The sequence below is a fragment of the Salmo salar genome, chromosome 04 (genome assembly GCF_965601325.2).
Source record: "Salmo salar chromosome 04, fSalSal1, whole genome shotgun sequence".
Classification (NCBI taxonomy): Eukaryota; Metazoa; Chordata; class Actinopteri; order Salmoniformes; family Salmonidae; genus Salmo; species Salmo salar.
The window spans coordinates 26,373,226-26,392,117 of record NC_138294.1 but is presented as its reverse complement, the minus strand read 5'-3'; the positions used below and the strand labels follow the sequence as shown (position 1 = coordinate 26,392,117).

Genomic DNA, 18,892 nt, shown 5'->3' with positions numbered 1-18,892 from the left:
GCGGTTTATGGTAGAGAAACGAACATTAAATTCTCTGGCAACAGCTCTGGTGGACATTCCTGCAGTCAGCATGCCAATTGCACGCTTCCTGTAAAACTTGAGACATTGGAGGCATTGTGTTGTGTGAGTGGCCTTTTATTGTCCCCAAGAAGGTGCACCTGTGTAATGATCATGATGTTTAATTAGCTTCTTGATATGCCACACCTGTCAGGTGGATGGATTATCTTGGAAAAGGAGACATGCACACTAACAGAGATGTAAACCAATTTTTGTACAAAATTTAGGAGAAATAAGCTTTTTCTGCATATGGAACATTTCTGGGATCTTTTATTCCAGCTCATGAGAAATGGGACCAACACTTCACATGTTGCGTTTATATTTTTGCTCAGCATATTCTTTAAAGAACAAGTTAACTACTGACTTTCAGCATGCATATAGGGAAGGGGACTCAACTTGTACTGCAGTGACACAGATGACTGAGGATTGGCAAAATAAATGGATAATAAGATGATAGTTGGAGTTGTATTAGATTTCAGTGTAGCATTTGATGTTATTGATCATAATTAGTTAATGAAAAAACAAACTTGTTATGGATTTACATCACCTGCCATCACATGTTTGGAGAGTTACTTATCCAATTGAACTCAATGGAAGCTTCTCAACATCAGATATGTACAGTGCGGTATCCCTCAAGGCAGTTGCCTTGGGCCGTTTAATCTTCTCTATTTTTACAAATGATTTGCCACTTGTCTTACAAGAGGCTAAAATGACTATGTATGCTGATTGCACACGCTACACATCAGCACCTACAGCCAGTGAGCTCACTGAGACTCTTCGCAAGGAGTTATAGTTAGTGTCAGAATGGGTAATTAACAATAAACTGGTCTTAAATAAATCTAAAACCAAAAGCATTGTATTTGGTTCAAAGCATTCTCTTAGACCTAAACCTCAACTGGAGTTGGGCATAAAGGATGTGACCATTGGACAAGTTGAAGAAGCTGAACTCCTAGGAGTAACATTGGATGGTCAGTTATCATGGTCAAGTCGTCTTGTAAATGTGTTGTGAAGATGAGAGGTATGTCTATTATAAAAACATGTTCTGCGTTTGACACAAAGATCAACTGTACCATTTGTTCAGGCTTTGATCTTGTCCCATCTTGATTAGTCTGTTACGCGGAGTGGAACAGGGGAACCCAAGAGCAGACTCAGACAAGAAGACTGGGATAAAGTAACCAAGGTATTTATTGAAACAAGGGGGAGATGGAGTGCAGGTCAGGGGAAGCTCGGGCATGTTGCTGGAAACCAGGTGCTGAGGCTGGAGTGAGAGGGGTTGGGACAGGGTAAGCAGGTCCGGAGGGAAATCTAAGGGAGTAGTAGAGTGGGTAATCCAGGACAGAGTAGCAGGATGACGAGACGTGGGACTGGAGACAGGGACCAGAGTCAGAGCGGGCAGAACTGTAGCGGAGAGGAAAACAGCGTTAGGCAAGGAAAACAGGCAAAACAGGATAACAAGATCTAATAGTAACAAACGGCTAGAAGCATATACTGACTGAGCAGAGATTACGATCTGGCAGCGTGGAAGTGGCAGGGCTGAGTATGGAACAGGGCTGATTATGGAACAAGTTGCCGCTGGTGGGGATCTGCTCTGACTCCAGCACACCTGTCTCCGCCCACACAATCACACACATGAGAGGGAGAGAGGGAAAGAGCACTGGGGGAGGCGGCAGGTCAAGGCAACACAGGATGAGCAGTAGAGGGCGTAGCAGGAGCAGATGTAACACTGTCAGGTAATATGGTGCAGTAAAGAAAGACCTTGCAAAATTGCAGCTGGCTCAAAAAAAAGCACCATGCCTTGCCATTAACTGCCCACACAGAACTAACATCAACAACATGCATGATAGTCTTTCATGGTTGAGAAGAAATTGACTACCTCTCTTCTAGACATACATATCCCACCAGACACGCCACTATGGGTTTCTTCATGGTACCTAAACCAAAAACAGATTTAATGCGTTGCTCAGTTATGTGTAGAGCCATGTCATCGTGGAATGCTTTAAAAAAAACAGATTAAAAGACATCTTGTATCACAGTGCTTCTCCTCTTTCTAAAAATCAAATTTAACTGTACTGTATATAAGAATATGTATATTTGAATAGTGTGCTAATAGTATTTTTGTTATCTCTTGGTGGCTTTCCTATATATAGTGCCTTCAGAAAGTATTCAGACCCCTTGACTTTTTCCACATTTTGTTACGTTACAGCCTTATTCTAAAATGGATTAAATTTAAAAAAATCCTCAGCAAACTACACACAATACCCCATAATGACAAAGCGAGAGCAGGTTTTTAGAATTTTTTGCAAATGTATTAACTAAATACCTTATTTACATAAGTATTCAGACCCTTTGCTATGAGACTCGAAATTGAGCTCAGGTGCATCCTGTTTCCATTGATCATCCTTGAGATGTTTCTACAACTTGACTGGAGTCCACCTGTGGTAAATTCAACTGATTGGACCTGATTTGAAAAGGCACACACCTGTCTATATAAGGTCCCACGGTTGACAGTGCATGTCAGAGCAAAAACCAAGCCATGAGGTTGAAGGAATTGTTCGTAGAGCTCCGAGACAGGATTGTGTTGAGGCACAGATCTGGGGAAGGGTACCAAAACATTTCTGCAGCATTGAAGGTCCCCAAGAACACCGTGACCTCCATCATTCTTAAATGGAAGAAGTTTGTAACCACCATGACTCTTCCTAGAGCTGGCCACCCGGCCAAACTGAGCAATCGTGGAACGATGGTTCCCAGTGGAACCACCACTTTTGGGGCGGCAGGTAGCCTAGTGGTTATAGTGTTGGGCTAGTAACCAAAAGGTTGCTGGATCGAATCCCAGAGCTGACAATGTAAAAATATGTTGTTCTGCCCTGAACAAGGCAGTTAACCCACTGTTCCCCGGTAGGCTGTCATTGTAAATAAGAATTTGTTCTTAACTGACTTGCCTAGTTAAATAAAGTTTTTTTTTTTTAAATTGGGAGAAGGGCCTTGGTCAGGGAGGTGACCAAGGACCCGATGGTCACTCTGACAAAGCTGTAGAGTTCCTCTGTGGAGATGGGAGAAAATTCCAGAAGGCCAACCATCTCTGCAGCACTCTACCAATCAGGCCTTTATGGTAGAGTGGCCAGACAGAAGCCACTCCTCAGTAAAAAGCACATGACAGCCCACTTGGAGTTTGCCAAAAGGCACTTAAAGACTCTCAGACCATGAGAAACAAAATTCTCTGGTCTGATAAAACCAAGATTGAACTCTTTGGCCTGAATGCCAAGCTGGAGGAAACCTGGCACCATCCCTACGGTGAAGCGTGGTGGCAGCATCATGCTGTGGGGATGTTTTTCAGCGGCAGGGACTGGGAGACTAGTCAGAATCGAGGTAAATATGTATGGCGCAAAGTACGGAGAGATCCTTGATGAAAATCTGCTCCAGAGCGATCAGGACCTCAGGAAGGTTCACCTTCCAACAGGACAACAACCCTAAGCACACAGTCAAGACAATGCAGGACTGGCTTCTAAACAAGTCTCTGAACGTCCCAGCCAGACTTGAACCCGATCGAACATCTCTGGAGAGACCTGAAAATAGCTGTGCAGCAACGCTCCCCATCCAACCTGACAGAGCTTGAGAGGATCTGCAGAGAAGAATGGGAGAAACTCCCCAAATACAGGTGTGCCAAGCTTGTAGCGTCATACCCAAGATAACTCAGTGCTGTAATCGCTGCCAAAGGTGCTTCAACAAAGTACTGAGTAAAGTGTCTGAATACTTATATAAATGTGATTTCAGTTTATTTTTAATAAATTAACAAAAATGTCAACACTATTTTTGCTTTGTCATTATGGGGTATTGTGTGTAGATTGATGAGGGGGATTTTTTTTAAATCAATTTCAGAATAAGGCTGTAACGTAACAATGTGGAAAAAGTCAAGGGGTCTGAATACTTCCCGAAGACACTAACTCTATATTTAGAATTGAATTAATATCTTATGTTGTTCTTGTCTATTACTGTTCTGTACTTTGTCATGTATTTGTATGTTTAATGTGGACCCCAGGAAGAGTAGCTGATGCATGTGCAGTAGCTAATGAGGATCCTAATAAATAAACATGTAATGTATTACTAGTTAGTTTGTAGTTAGTTCTGTTGGTTTGGATGTAGTAGGGAACTGGAAGAGGTGAACTGAGGAAAGAATGAGTATGATGAGACAGAGTAGATGATATGGTGATGGTGTCTGTAAAAATGCTTCACGGATGAAGAGTGTTGATACTGGAGTTTTATAGCGGGATAATGTTAGTGCCATAACCCTTAAATCTTGTACCCGTATAGGGGTTGGAAATGGCAGATTTCGGGGCCTCCTGAGTGGTGCAGCTGTAAGGCACTGCATCGCAGTGCTTGAGGCGTCACTACAGACCCGGATTTCGATCCCAGGCTGTGTCACAACCGCCATAGGGCGGCGCACAATTGGCCCAGCGTCGTCTGGGAGAGGCGAAGGCCGGGGTGGGCTTTACTTGGCTCATCACGCTCTAGCGACTCCTTGTTGAAGGCCGTGCGCCTGCACGCTGACTCCGGTCGTCAGCTGAACGATGTTTCCTTCGACACATTGGTGCAGCTGGCTTCCAGGTTAAGCGGGTGGGTGTTAAGAACCGCAGTTTGGCGGGTCATGTTTCGGCGGACGCATGACTTGACCTTCGCCTCGCCCAAGCCCATTGGGGACTTGCAGCGATGATACGAGATCCTAATTTGATCGCAATTGGATATCATGAAATTGGGGAGAAAAATGGGTAAACTACAACAACAACAAAAAAGATAAGCATAGGCTCTACAGTAAAATGCTGTAAATGACATCAGAACTAAGGCTCAGCGCTTCACAGCTCTGGATGGGTTTTGACTGACAGCCGTTCTGAACTTCTGCACCACACGGGACAAGAAGTTGCCCCCATCCCTCCCGCTAATTGGCCAACTTTTGCAGATGTTTGGTTTTCTGAGGAGAGTGCTGTAAATTAAGAGGACTATGTATTCTGAAAGATGAGACGTTGAGGATTATAATAAATAAAAGAAATAGAAGGAGTCATGCGTGTATTCAGGTGAGTGCAATCAGGTTCATGATTTGTGGCAAATTTTCTTCACAATAGACAGACTTATTCTGTTCAGAACAACCCAGGGTATGATGCCATGTAATCTAGTAAATGTACATCAAACATAGTGATCATAAATGTTTACTGTGTTTATGATATGAATTTGATGATATGGAAATGTGAAGTGCACATTTGGACTCACCGGTTTTTTATTATAATTCATGGTTACCCCACGAATACAGACAGGGTCAGGATGGGAGTTACCTGGCCTATAACACAGCACACAATTCCAACAACGGCTAGAGTTCATGGAGGGAGCTCAAAGACTCAGGTGGCTCCTGCTTCTGCCTCCTCTGGGGTCATTGGGTCACAACGTGGGTGGCCGAGTATTAGCAAGGACGCTGACAAGCTGTACACCTGCCCACGTGTGGGAAGTGTTTTTCTAAGGCGAAATATGTGAAGCAGCATCAGACCAGTCACACCAAGAAGAGGCCCTTCAAGTGAAAACTGTTACAAGAGTTTCTCCTTCCTCCTGAGTAACCTTATCAGGCATAGGAGTCCACAAAGGGGAGAAATCGTAGCAGTGTGGCTTAAGTTTTACGCAGGGGATATCTGGGAACCATTCTTTAGTTTTATAGTTATCGTGAAGTGTTTTGGGTTAAGAGGGTTTTTGTGATTACTAAATCCCTCAGTTGAGCATCTGGGTATGCTCACATTCTCACATGATACAGACTTGTTGTTTGGAGTTCTTGCATAGCTGAAACACTGTCATTGACGAGTAACACTATATTCCTCTCTGGTTTTGCCTATGTTCTATTCGTAAAACAAATATAATGTCCCTCTTCTTTAACACCTTAATAACCCATTCTTTATAGGCCATTTATTGTACTTTTTCTAAGCAAGTTGGCTCTGTGCTTCAAAGATACTGATCATGAAAAGATTTGATGTGTAATCAAAGATGCTGGACAAACTCACTCGGGCAGTTTGCCAGTGAAGTAAATGGTTGCTACTGTCTACTTAACGGGGTGGCTCCCATAGACACCAATGCGATAGCATTTGGGTCTGGCCTACTTCATTGACTTACATTGAAACAGTAACAATGAGGGAGTGTGATGGTTGTCTAGAAGGGGCACAGCTTTTGTCATAATGTACTTTTCGTAGCAGGTTAAGGAGGACTTATGCAGAAAGTTAGGATAATTAACGTAGCTGGTTAGAAGAATTGGGTTACATTTAGGAAAAGGGATAGTTGTATCCCATCTAGACATGACTGAGTGGGATGTCTGCTTTCTCTTCCATCTCTGGTGTAATGTAACAAAGAGTATCTATTATATTGACAAGATAGGCAAGTGACCACTTTAACAATAGAAATACATGTCCTCAAAGATGGAAGGCCAATGAGAGGAAAGATAGGCCTGTGAACAACATGCCATATAGCTAGATAGAGGACTCCTCTTTGTATCTGTGACAGCCTGACCAGCGCTCTCAATTTTAAAGTAGTAAATGTCTTTATTAGCTGATTGCTCCCAACCCAGTTGATTACTTTAAAATGGTGAAAGCCCTCAATGGCAATGTTCATGGTAAAACCGGTTATATCCATGAGTCCTTAATCTCTCTGATATAAAGAAATATTTTTCAAAGTTGCCTAAATGCCACGTGCGTCTACTTATATCAGTGCATTCATAACAACCTACCCGTCCTAAACATTACTTCTATTCGATCAGAAAGATCAAATAAGTCTCACGTAGCACATTACGTTGTTGTTGACCAAGTTCGACTGATTGACCGCCATACAAAAATGCCTCACTTCATGGGCTTATTTTCGTGGACAGATTTTGGGTGGATTAAAACCTCTCGCTTCGCCTCGTCCTCTGAATGAAATAAGCAGTACCGTGGTTCTTATGCCGCGTTCAAAATAACTGGGAACCCCGATTTTAGCGCGTTCAAAACAATTGGGACATCGGGAAAAAACGAGCCCGACTGGGAAAAATCGATTCGAACGGTCATCCAACTCCGAATTCCAACTCAAACTCGGCCCACTTTCTATAGCTCCGACTTCCCTACCTAAAAATCACTGACGTCATGATTTGACCTCGTATTTTTCCAAGATCCCAGTTGTGTTGAACCCGAGAAAAGAACAGCGCACATACACCTCTTATTTAGTCACGCCCTCTGAGCTATGACGCCAACCAATAACATCCGTTCTCTTCAGTATTAACGGTAGTAAATAATGACTAAGAACAATTTCCATGTTAGCGGTTTTATTGTTGTTATTTCGACCTTTATTAAACACCATGGAACTTAAGATATGATTCATTTAACTGCACAGCATCACATGCATACCCCATGTAGTCTTTAATTCGCGTTGGAGACAGGACTGATACACGTTATACGCTAGCTAGCTGCTAACGTTAGCCAACAATGGCTAACTTTATGGTTTTTCACACTCAAATAGCCTCCATCATGGAGATGCTAGCGAATTCAGCCGTGGCAGATATATGTAAACTCATAGACGACGACTATGCAGTTTTTCGTTTGGAAATAACTCAAAGCCAGAAAGAAAACAGGGCATTGCAGAGGAAACTACATATACTGGAAATGAATGTGGCACGGGAGCGCGCAGAGAAGACAACGCAGGAGCGCGTGCTCACCAGTCGTCCCAGTAGTGTCCTCGACCGATACAAAGGAATGGCAAGAGGTACACTTTGCAGGGAGCTGTCTCGCCGTTCCCCTGAAATTCCTATAATCACACTCAATTTAAAGAATGCGATGCATGGAACATAATCAATGAGATAAATAGTATACCAAGAAGTTATGTTAACTGATACCTTACATCCTTGTCAATTGTAGACAAAAGGTTTCCATCCAATTAGCGACAGATGTCCATGCAAATATTCAAAATACGCATAAAGAAAATATGCGCATTTTTCCAAAACTATCTTGTTTGCATTCAGTTTTTATGCCAGTAAAGTCATAGGTCTACCATATATAAAAAAACAAAAAAAACAATGACCGCTGTGATGGAAACATGACGTGTCGGTACAATACAATTCTATAAATGCCAACAGATCATTTGTTCGTTTGACAGGGTGGGATCTTTTTGTGTCGGTAAAGTTAATTATGCGCAGATATTGATATAATAACCATCATATCCAAGTAAACTTGGAGTCACGCCAGGATATGGTGTGGTTCTCCCACTAGAACTCAGGAAACCATGCAGTTTATTAGGCTACAGATGAAATAAATTCACTGGGTGGTGAAGGTGCACGGTGATGAGCGTGATGCTGCTTTACAATAAATATCGAGGGTCGATGCTTGACTGCGGTTTGACAAATACAAATATTCTCGCACTATATCTGTGTTGGCTAGAGCACACGTACCAAGACCAGAGTAGGCAAATGTACTATTTAAAGCAAAATTTTCTGTGACAAAACTCTCGAGGTGAAAATGTGTTGTAAACATATTGAACGTTAGATTTCTATTCAGTACATTAAAACTTCACTTGTGAAAAAGTACATTGTGTGCACTTATTACGCACAGATTTTTATCCACGACAAGTTCATTTGGTGGAAACATTCCACTGGTGGGAAAATACGCATTTTCTTTTTGCGAACTCCAGAATATTCTCATGAAAATCTTAAGCCAATTGGATGGAAATTTAGCTACTGTTATGTATCCGCCAAACGGACTTCTTGCTGATAAAAATCAGTGCATGATGATATGGTACACACACGATGTACTTGCATTAAATAGCAAATGTGCCTACTTTTGCGGGTGCAGCTCAGGGTTTCCCAAACTCGGTCCTGGGGCCCTGTGGGTGTATGTTTAGTTTTTTTGCCCTAGCGCTAAACGGCTGATTCGAATTATGAAAGCTTGATGATGAGTTGGGTATTTAAATCAGCTGTGTAGTGCTAGGGACCCTGGTGAGCACGCAGATGAGCTTCCCTGAGATGGTTTCTGACAGTTTGTGCAGAAACGATCCCGCAGGTGAAGAAGCCGGATGTGGAGGTCCTGGGCTGGTGTGGTTACACATGGCCTTCAGTTGTGAGGCCGGTTGGACATACTGCCAAATTCTCTAAAATGACGTTGGAGACGGCTTATGGTAGAGAAATGAACATTAAATTCTCTGGCAACAGCTCTGGTGGACATTCCTGCAGTAAGCATACAAATTGCACACTGCCTCAAAACTTGAGACATCTGTGGCATTATGTTGTGACAAAACTGCATATTTTAGTGGCCTTTTATTGTCCCCAGCATTAGGTGCACCTGTGAAATGATCATGCTGTTTAATCAGCTTCTTGATATGCCACACCTGTCGATTGCATGGATTATCTTGGCAAAGGAGAAATGCTCACTAACAGGGATGTAAATAAATGTTTGCGCAAAATTTTAGAGAAATAAGCTTTTTGTGCATGTGGAACATTTCTGGGATCTTTTATTTCAGCTTTTGAAACATGGGAGCAACACTTTACATGTTGCGTTTGTTTTGGTTCAATATAGTATGATATGTTACATTTACATAAGACAGGGTTAATTAAGGCAAAAACAAAAGTAGGGTGGGTGTATAATTCAAATGTCTTGCAACGTAAAAGTTGCGAGTACGAATATCATCACTGACAATTTTAGCTAATTAACAAATTTGAGAGAAATACGTTTTTGTGCATAGGAAGCATTTCTGGGATCTTTTATGTCAGCCCATGAAACATGGGACCAACTCTTTACATGTTGCATTTATACTTTTGGTGAGTGTACCAAAACCAGATACTTTTAGACTTTTACTCAAGTATTTCACTGGGTGACTTTTACTTTTACTTTAGTCATTTTCTATTAAGTTATCTTTACTTTTACTCAAGTATAACAATTGAGTACTTTCTCCACCACTGCTAGCAAAATACATTTTACTAGCTAGGTTTCCATCCAATTGGCGACAGATTTTCATGCGACTATTACAAAATTTGACATGTTGTGGATAAAAATCAGTGCGTGATGACTTAGTGCGCACACAATTTACTTTTTTGTTTAAGTTTTTATGTACCGAATGAAAATAAAAAGTTAATGTGTTTTCATCACATTTTCAACTCGACGGGTAGTTTTGTCACAACTGTTGCATTAAATAGCAAATGTACCTACTCTGGTCTTGGCACATGTGCTCTATCCAACAGCTCTCAGATACAGTGCGGGGAGGCTAGTCTAAATAATGAGGTTATTATGGATATGAGCAAGAATATTTTTATTTGTCAAATGGCAGTCCAGCATCGATCATTATGTCACCAGAATAAGACTCTCGATATTTATTGGAAATGAGCATCAAGATCACCATCCACTTTCACCACCCTGTGAAGTTCATCATCACTTATTTCATCTGTAGCCTAATAAACTGCATCGTTTCCCGAGTCATAGTATAATCGCGTGATTGGTTATTATATCTATATTTCCACCACCATTTCTTGTATAATTAATTTTACCAACACACAAAGATCCCACCATGTCGAACGAACAAATTATCTGTCAGCATTTTAAAAATTGTACCGAAACTTCCTGTTTCCATTACAGCTGTCGTGATTTCTTTTTATATGGTATGACAGGGATCATCAACTAAATTCAGCCACAGCACTTTTTTTCTTTTCTTGAGCGGATGGTCAGGGTGCCGGAAAATAATTACAAATAATTTGTAGACTGCAAATGAACCGCAAGAAGCACAAACAGATATAATGTTTGACTAAAACATAATCATTTTAAACCTGGTTTACATATGTATACGATCGCCTGTCTCTATTCTTCATTGGAATACTTGGGAACAGATTTCTTAAATTAAAATAAATTGGAACTGATTTCCTTGTGTTTTTAGTCTTATGTCCAACAATGGGAAGAAGAAAAAAAATGTGCTCAGAAAACTTTAAGGGCCACATAACCACCCGCGGGCCAAATTTGGCCCGCTAGCCACCAGTTGAGGAACCTTGCGGTATGACTTTACTTGTATGAAAACTGTGGATGGAAACGTGGTTAATGTCGATAGTGTACAATATAGAGTTGAGCATTGACAGTACCTAACTTAACCACCCCTTTCCCCCAATCACTCTCAGGTGAAGGACATCTCACAGGAGGCCACAGGACCTTTGCAAAGCCAGCAGGACACAACACGTGGAGAGATGACCAACCCATAACAATAGATGAGGAGAGTGGAACCTCAACCCAGCATGTTATCGTGATAGAGGTTAGTGTCATAGTGTGACTTAAAAAATTACAGTACATCAAATGTGGCTAATTTATTTCAGGAAGTCTCCCCTCAGCTATTCATTAGCTTACATGTACATCCTAAGTTATCTGCCATAGGGGAGCTTGTAAGACTTCCATACGACATTGTTATCCAATTCTATTTATGTACCGGAATAACCTAATTTCTTCTTGTCAGTCTGCAGAAGCTGCGGGTCCTGGGGTTCTGCAGGAGAGGCCTGAAGGAGAGGAGGACCCAAGACACAGAAGAGACATCCAGACTGGAGAGTCTGGAACGCCCCCTGAAGCCATGGAGGACCTCATCTCCGCCGCACCCCTTCCCAGGACCCAAGACAGCATCACAGAGGTCAGTGGAATGCCGAACGCTGTCCTCAAGTCAGAGACAGAATTTAATTGTAACACAAAGGCTCTTACACACAGCATCTGAGAGACTGGGTCTGGGGAGACTGGGCTGTCCTCCTGCTCCCAGCTCAGAGTATTTACCGGTATTTCACCAGAGCCAGAGAACGGTTTATTCTCTTGGCGATGGTGACGCGTTAGACACTGGCGTTGATGATCTGTCTTGTTCTTACACTGCAGAGATGGAAAAGTAAGATCAAGGTGTCAGAAACAATAGAACTACTACAGAGGCCGAGATGCAGCAGACCACAAAAACTGAAATTTACACCAATTACTGTCAATATTCAGACTCCTTGACTTTTTCTACATTTTGTTACGTTACAGCCTTATTATAAAATGTATTAAATTGTTTTTTTCCCTTCATCAATCTACACACAATACCCCATAATAACATCACAATACCCCATAATAACATCACAATACCCCATAATGACATCACAATACCCCAAAATGACAAAACAAAAACAGGTTGTTAGAAATGTTGGCAAAAAATAAACAAATAAATGAAATTGATATCACATTTACATAAGTATTCAGACTGTTTACTCAGTGCTTTGCTGAAGCACCGTTGGCAGCGATATCAGCCTCAAGTCTTTTTGGGTATGACACTACAAGCTTGGCACACATGTATTTGGGGAGTTTCTCCCATTCTTCTCTGCAGATCCTCTCAAGCTCTGTCAAGTTGGATGGGGAACGTTGCTGCACAGCTATTTTCAGGTCTCTCCAGAGATGTTCGATCAGGTTCAAGTCCAGGCTCTGGCTGGGCCACTCAAGGATATTCAGAGACTTGTCCCGAAGCCACTCCTGCGTTGTCTTGGCTGCGTGCTTAGGGTCGTTGTTCTGTTGGAAGGTGAACCTTCGCCCCAGTCTGAGGTCCTGAGCTCTCTGGAGCAGGTTTTCCTCAAGGATCTTTCTGTACTTTGCTCCGTTCATCTTTGCCTCGATCCTGACTAGTCTCCCAGTCTCTGCCGCTGAAAAACATCCCCACAGCATGCTGCCACCACCATGCTTCACCATAGGGATGGTGCCAGGTTTCCTCCAGACATGACGATTGTCATTCAGGCCAAAGAATTTAATCTTGTTTTTATCAGACCAGAGAATCTTGTTTCTCATGGTCTGAGAATCCTTTAGGTGCCTTTTGGAAAACTCCAAGCAGGCTGTCATGTGCCTTTTTACTGAGGAGTGGCTTCCGATCCGATCTGTGCTTCGACGCAATCCTGTCTCGGAGCTCTACAGACAATTCCTTTGACCTCATGGCTTGGTTTTTGCTCTGACATGCACTGTCAACTGTGGGACCTTTATATAGACAGGTGTGTGCCTTTCCAAATCATGTCCAATGAATTGAATTTACCACAGGGAGACTCCAATGAAGTTGTAGAAACATCTCAAGGATGATCAATGGAAACAGGATGCACCTGAGCTCAATTTCGAGTCTCATAGCAAAGGGTCTGAATACTTATGTAAATAAGGTATTTCTGTTTTAATTTATTTTTTACAAATTTGCAAAAATCACATGTGCCAAAATGGCTGAACATATTTTCAAGCCTGACATCTTAAAATGACCTTAGCAATCAGGCTTTTATTACTCATATCACATGTATATACTGTATTTTATACCATCTACTGCACCTTGCCTATGCCGCTCGGCCATCGCTCATCCATATACTTATATGTACATATTCTCATTCACCCCTTTAGATTTGTGTGTATTAGGTACTTGTTGGGGAATTGTTAGATTACTTGTTAGATATTACTGCACTGTCAAAACTCGAAGCACAAGCATTTCGCTACACTCGCATTAACATCTGCTAACCATGTGTATGTGACCAATAAACTTTGATTTGATTTGAGATGTACGGCGTTTCCTCCGACACATTGGTGCGGCTGGCTTCCAGGTTAAGTGGGCATTGTGTCAAGAAGCAGTGCAGCTTGGTTGGGTTGTGTTTCGGAGGACGCACGGCTCTCGACCTTCGCCTCTCCCGAGTCCGTACGGGAGTTGCAGCGATGAGACAAGACTGTAACTACCGATTGGATACCACAAAATTGGGGAGAAAAAAGGGGTAAAATAAAATATGTTGAAAGTGTGTTTTATTATCTATGTGTGTGTACGTACCTGAGGGAGTGTATGTCTGTGTAATCTGTTCCAGGAGGAGGAGGGTCCAGAGTTGCTGTCGGTGAAGGAGGAGGGATGTGAGGAGGGTCTGGGGAACCCTGAGGGGAACATGGTCATGGAGGACAACCAGACTACACCTCCTCCTGAACCCACAGAGGAACCAGTTGAGCAGAACAGGACCACACACAGTCTCCCTGAGGTGAGCCCACTGTAAACTACTGTCTGTATGGTATTAGGTCAGGGCCTGTATCCACAAAGTGTCTCAGAGTAGGAGTGCTGATCTAGGATCAGTTTTGCCTTTTATATCATAATGAATAAGACTATGTAGACCAGTAGCGGTCAGTGCCCCCCCCCCCCCCCCCCGTTTCGCTTGCTTTTGTTTAAGAAACGTTTTTCAACAGAATCTGTGAAATGAATACACCCCCGACGGCACGTAAACACAGTTCACTTTCAAACTCTCTTCCTCTCACCTTTTCCTTTCGTTTGTGGACTTCAATGCACAACACATCACCTGTATTTGACCAGACAAAAAAAACTTTCAAAACCAAACCATGTCATAACCGCTACACATAGCCTACATCGTTGTCCCCATATTAGCTAAAGTAACATCCTAGTCAACATTGCTAATAGAATTAATGCGTTAGTAAACCTGCTACAATCATGCAGTAACATTAGTGTATAGTCAGTAAGCGGTTTAGCAGTTACACCAGCGACCCCGGTGGAAATGAATTAATAAAACCAAAAGCTTACCTTGACTTGGAAGAGTTCCAGTGTTGTGTTAGATAGTCATAGCCAGCTAGCTAACATAGTATCCCTCTGTTTGAGCCGGGTGTTTGTTGGCTAAACTAGCCAGCTGCATTTGCTAAGTAAGTGAAACTAAAAGTGAAAAAAAATGACTCTCTTTCTCTCTTGCTTCTCCTTAATTTTTGAAGAAATGAATTTGTTGAAAACCATTAAACTATTGTCTTTCTCTCTCTTTGAGTCAACAACTCACCACATTTTATGCACTGCAGTGCTAGCTAGCAGTAGCTTATGCTTTCAGTTCTAGATTCTCTGATCCTTTGATTGGGTGGATAACATGTCAGTTCATGCTGCAAGAGCTCTGATAGGTTGGAGGACGTCCTATGGAAGTTGTCATAATTACTGTGTAAGTCTATGGAAGGGGGTGGGAACCAAGGGCCTCCTAAGTTTTGTATTGAAGTCAGTGTACCAAGAGGAGGACCGACGCTAGCTGTCCTCCGGCTACATCATGGTGCTACCCTACAGAGTGCTGTTGAGGCTACTGTCGACCTTCATTGCAAAACAGTGTGTTTTAATGAATTATTTGGTGACGTGAATATATTTAGTATTATTTTATCTAAAAAGGATAACTTTTTAAATGTTTTACCATTTTTATTTTTATGAAATTCACTGAGCAGGATGGTCCTCCCCTTCCTCCTCAAATTAGCCTCCACTGATGTAGACAGGTGGGGACCTTATCCTCGATCAGCACTTCTACTCTGAGACTCTTTGTGGATACTGCCCCTGGTCTTGATAAATTCTGTCTTAAGTGTGGGACCATGCCTTTCAATTATCAAACCATTAGAGTGTTAAGTAATCAAATCAACTAACATGTTTGCATAGTATTCATAGCAATCCATCATTGCCCAATCAGATGATGCTCCATAGCAGGGTGCTCATATCAGATGTCTTGATTCAACATCCTCTCACTCTGTATCTCTTACAGTCAGTAGACATGGAGGATGGGAAGCCTGATCTGCTGCTGGTCAAAGAGGAGACAATAGAAGACGGACCAGAGAACATCGATCTGCTGAGTGAATTAAAGATAGGGGAGCAAGGTAAGAGAGAAATACATATAGCCTAGATACAGTAATAGATCTTCAATGGGAATAGTGATACACCTGGATACACATTTATTTCTTAATTTTATTCATTCATAAAATGAAATCAATACAACTTATGTTTACATTTAAAAAAATAATGTAGGAACTTGACCAGGTAATTGACCAAAAAAACGTAGAACTCCATATGTAGAATTCTCTCTGCTATTATTGTAAAGTATTTTGTAACCTCTTCCTGCAGGTGGTTGGCTGGAGGCTAACAGAGGAGACTGGGTGGCCATCTTAGATTCCCAGACCCAGACGGGTGCAGCCATGGGCCCAGGGGACAACATCACTGAGCAGGCCAGGACCAGAGGCAACATAGTGGAGGTCAGTGGATGGGACAGTGTCCTCAACTCTGGGCTGGGGAACAACACTGTTAACCACAACCAGAAACAGACAGTAGAACACAAAACAACCAAACTTAGTCTCCATAACAATAGACTGGCTGAGACCAGGGCGAGGTGTAGATTTGGTCTGCAGGGACGGGGAGGTGTCAATATGCGGCAGGAGAGAACAGACACAGACTCTACTAGCAATGCTCCATCCTGCTCCTATAGTTGTGATTCAGACAGACTGATGGTGCCTCAGGTTAACCCCCTAACAGGTGCTGCCTTCAGCCTGCCTTCTATAGGATCTATCAACTGGAACATGGACCCTGCAACAACACAGACACTCCCTGACTTTTGTCCTCCACACACTCCTAATAAACCAGACCTCAGACAATGCCAGTGCATTGTCTGTGCTTCATCTACTCTGCCAGTGTTTTAGAGGTAGTAGGGAACTGGTTAAGGTCAACTGAGGAAAGAATGAGTATGATAATGCAGAGTAGGTTACATGGTGATGGTTGGTGTGATGGTGTAAAAATGCTTCACTGACGAAAATTGAGAACCTTGTCCTGTTGTTTGATGCAGATGTTTTAATTAGGAAATTATAGTGCTTTAATTCATGTCTACTTGACATGAAGATGTGTGCAATGCAATGGTACCACATTTACACAAAAGGTAAACCATAATGTTACCATAATGAGTTATTCTACTTGTCACATGTCGTTTTGTGCAATAAAACTACTGTACTTCACATTATGTGAGTGCATTAACATTTTGTTAAAATTAAATACAACATTGACTGTGCTGACTGACATGGTTATTTTTGTATCATTGCAGGGACTGTTTCCCTTATGTCAGTCGAACCAAACCATTATACTTAATTCTTGAATCAACACATAGGGACAATTTTTATAATAAACTCCAATGGCTCCATATTGTTAGGTACTTAAATCACAGTATCAGAGATGGGCTTGACTGTGGTTAACATTTTATAATATTGTGTACAGCAAAAACGTTTGTATATAAAACATTATGCTTTTCTCTTCAATTTTTGCTTACAGCCTGCAGTCCATGAGGACCGACTGATATCCAGTGTTGCTGGTGGGAGAAACTGGACCTCTGAAGCAGCTGGTCACAAACCCTGGCCCCGGATCAGAACCATGGATCAGGAGCCGTCGCTCCAGGAGCCATCGCTTTTCCTTCCCAAGTCGGAACCAGGACCCAACCACGAGGGACAGAGACTCCACCACCACACAGAACACAATCAGTGGACAGGTAGACTGAACATCCTCAGTCCTGGTGGTCATCAGAGAGACAGAGGCTCCAGCCAGGGATCCAGTCTGCAGCCCAGACCCTTCTCTTCACAGTCTCAGTGCAGGGATGGAGCAGGGCCTGGGGCTGATGGAGATAGACCCTCCTGTTCCTATGATACAAACACCACAGTATCCATGATGAACAGAGCAGGTCACCCTGGGCTTCAGCCTTCATGGAGAGTGGTGGGTGGTAGTCTATCAGGAAATCTGTCTTCTCCTTCAGAATCTCATCTAATGCCTGGTGAATGGGTTCATAGAAGACCTGGACCTGGGTCTAGCCTTCCTCACTTACCTCATGGTTACCCCACCAATACAGACAGGGTCAGGATGGGCGTTCACCACAAGAGGTACCTAGCCTATAACACAGCACACAATCCCAACAACACCCAAACAATGGCTAGAGGTCAAGGAGGGAGCTCAAAGACTAACCACCTGAGGGTGCTGGCTCCTGCTTCTACCTCCTCTGACGTCATTGGGTCACAACATGGGAAGTCGAGCATTAGGACGGACTCCGACAAGCCGTATGCCTGCCCCACGTGTGGGAAGCGCTTCACTGAGGCGACTTATGTGAAGAGGCACCAGACCGTTCACACCAAGGAGAGGCCCTTCAAGTGCAAACTATGTTACAAGAGCTTCTCCTTCCTGAGTAACCTTATCAGACATAGGAGTATTCACAACGGGGAGAAATCGTAGCAGTGTGGCTTGAGATGTACACAGGGGATATCTGGGAACTATTCTTTAGCTGACATATTATAGTTATCATGTGGAGTGATCTGGGGTAAGAGGGTTTTTTGGTGATTACTAAATCCCTCAGTTGAGCATCTGGGTACGCTCACATTCTCAGATGATAGACTTGTTGTTTGGTGTGCTGGCATAGCCAAAATACTGTCATTGAAGTGTAACTATATTCCCCCTATGAATTTCTCTTTGTCTATGTTCTATTCATAACAAATATAATGTCCCTCTTCTTTATAACACCTTTATAACACCCACTCCCCCAAAACATTTGACATAATCAGGTGGTACCTGTTCCTTTATGTACTATAAATAGGTGATCAAATCTGTTAATAAATAAAAATGAATGTTGTCCTTTTGGTATGTTGACTTTTTATTTTCTTGTTTATCATTTAGAATTAAAGTGGTCTTAGTTTCATTGGCTTCCTTCGAAGTTAGAACCTATAGGTTTCCGTCCTTTCCACAGATGGGATCTAGCTAGCCCTTATTTTTAGGTAATTCTAGTCTTCTTTGAGCTTGAACGATAGTGATCATGAATAGAAGGTTTGATGTGTAATTTAATAGGCAGAACCATATTTCAAAGAACAGCATGGGAGGTGTGATGACGCGAAAGCTTAAGAATGGTGCTAAGTTCAGACCTTCATCTCCGGAGTACACAATCTTGTCTTTAGGTCTTCTTGGTCTCTAGAGGATCACAAAATGGAATCGGTGGGCAGTGGTGATGTAGACCAGGATGAAGTGGGTCTACCTGCAGCGACAGGTGTGGTAGAGACTTCCA

The 18,892-nt window shown here is 42.4% G+C and overlaps 1 protein-coding gene across 1 annotated transcript; it reads left to right on the top strand.

Annotated features, from left to right (window-relative positions):
* The first annotated feature begins 7,303 nt into the window (after positions 1 to 7,303).
* LOC106602606 (uncharacterized) lies at positions 7,304 to 18,477 on the top strand. Its single transcript, XM_014195344.3, has 7 exons — positions 7,304 to 7,809; positions 11,195 to 11,325; positions 11,524 to 11,691; positions 13,892 to 14,056; positions 15,584 to 15,695; positions 15,940 to 16,067; positions 17,128 to 18,477. The coding sequence occupies exons 1-7, from the start codon at positions 7,533 to 7,535 to the stop codon at positions 18,070 to 18,072; spliced, it is 1,926 nt and encodes a 641-aa protein (XP_014050819.3). The 5' UTR covers positions 7,304 to 7,532; the 3' UTR covers positions 18,073 to 18,477.
* The last annotated feature ends 415 nt before the right edge of the window (positions 18,478 to 18,892 follow it).

Excerpts from the sequence above, each read along its gene's own strand:
- LOC106602606 (XM_014195344.3), top strand. The coding sequence starts at position 7,533 with ATGGCTAACTTTATGGTTTTTCACACTCAAATAGCCTCCATCATGGAG. Across the intron at positions 11,326-11,523 it reads AGCATGTTATCGTGATAGAG|TCTGCAGAAGCTGCGGGTCC; the intron begins GTTAGTGTCATA and ends TCTTCTTGTCAG. Across the intron at positions 11,692-13,891 it reads CCCAAGACAGCATCACAGAG|GAGGAGGAGGGTCCAGAGTT; the intron begins GTCAGTGGAATG and ends AATCTGTTCCAG.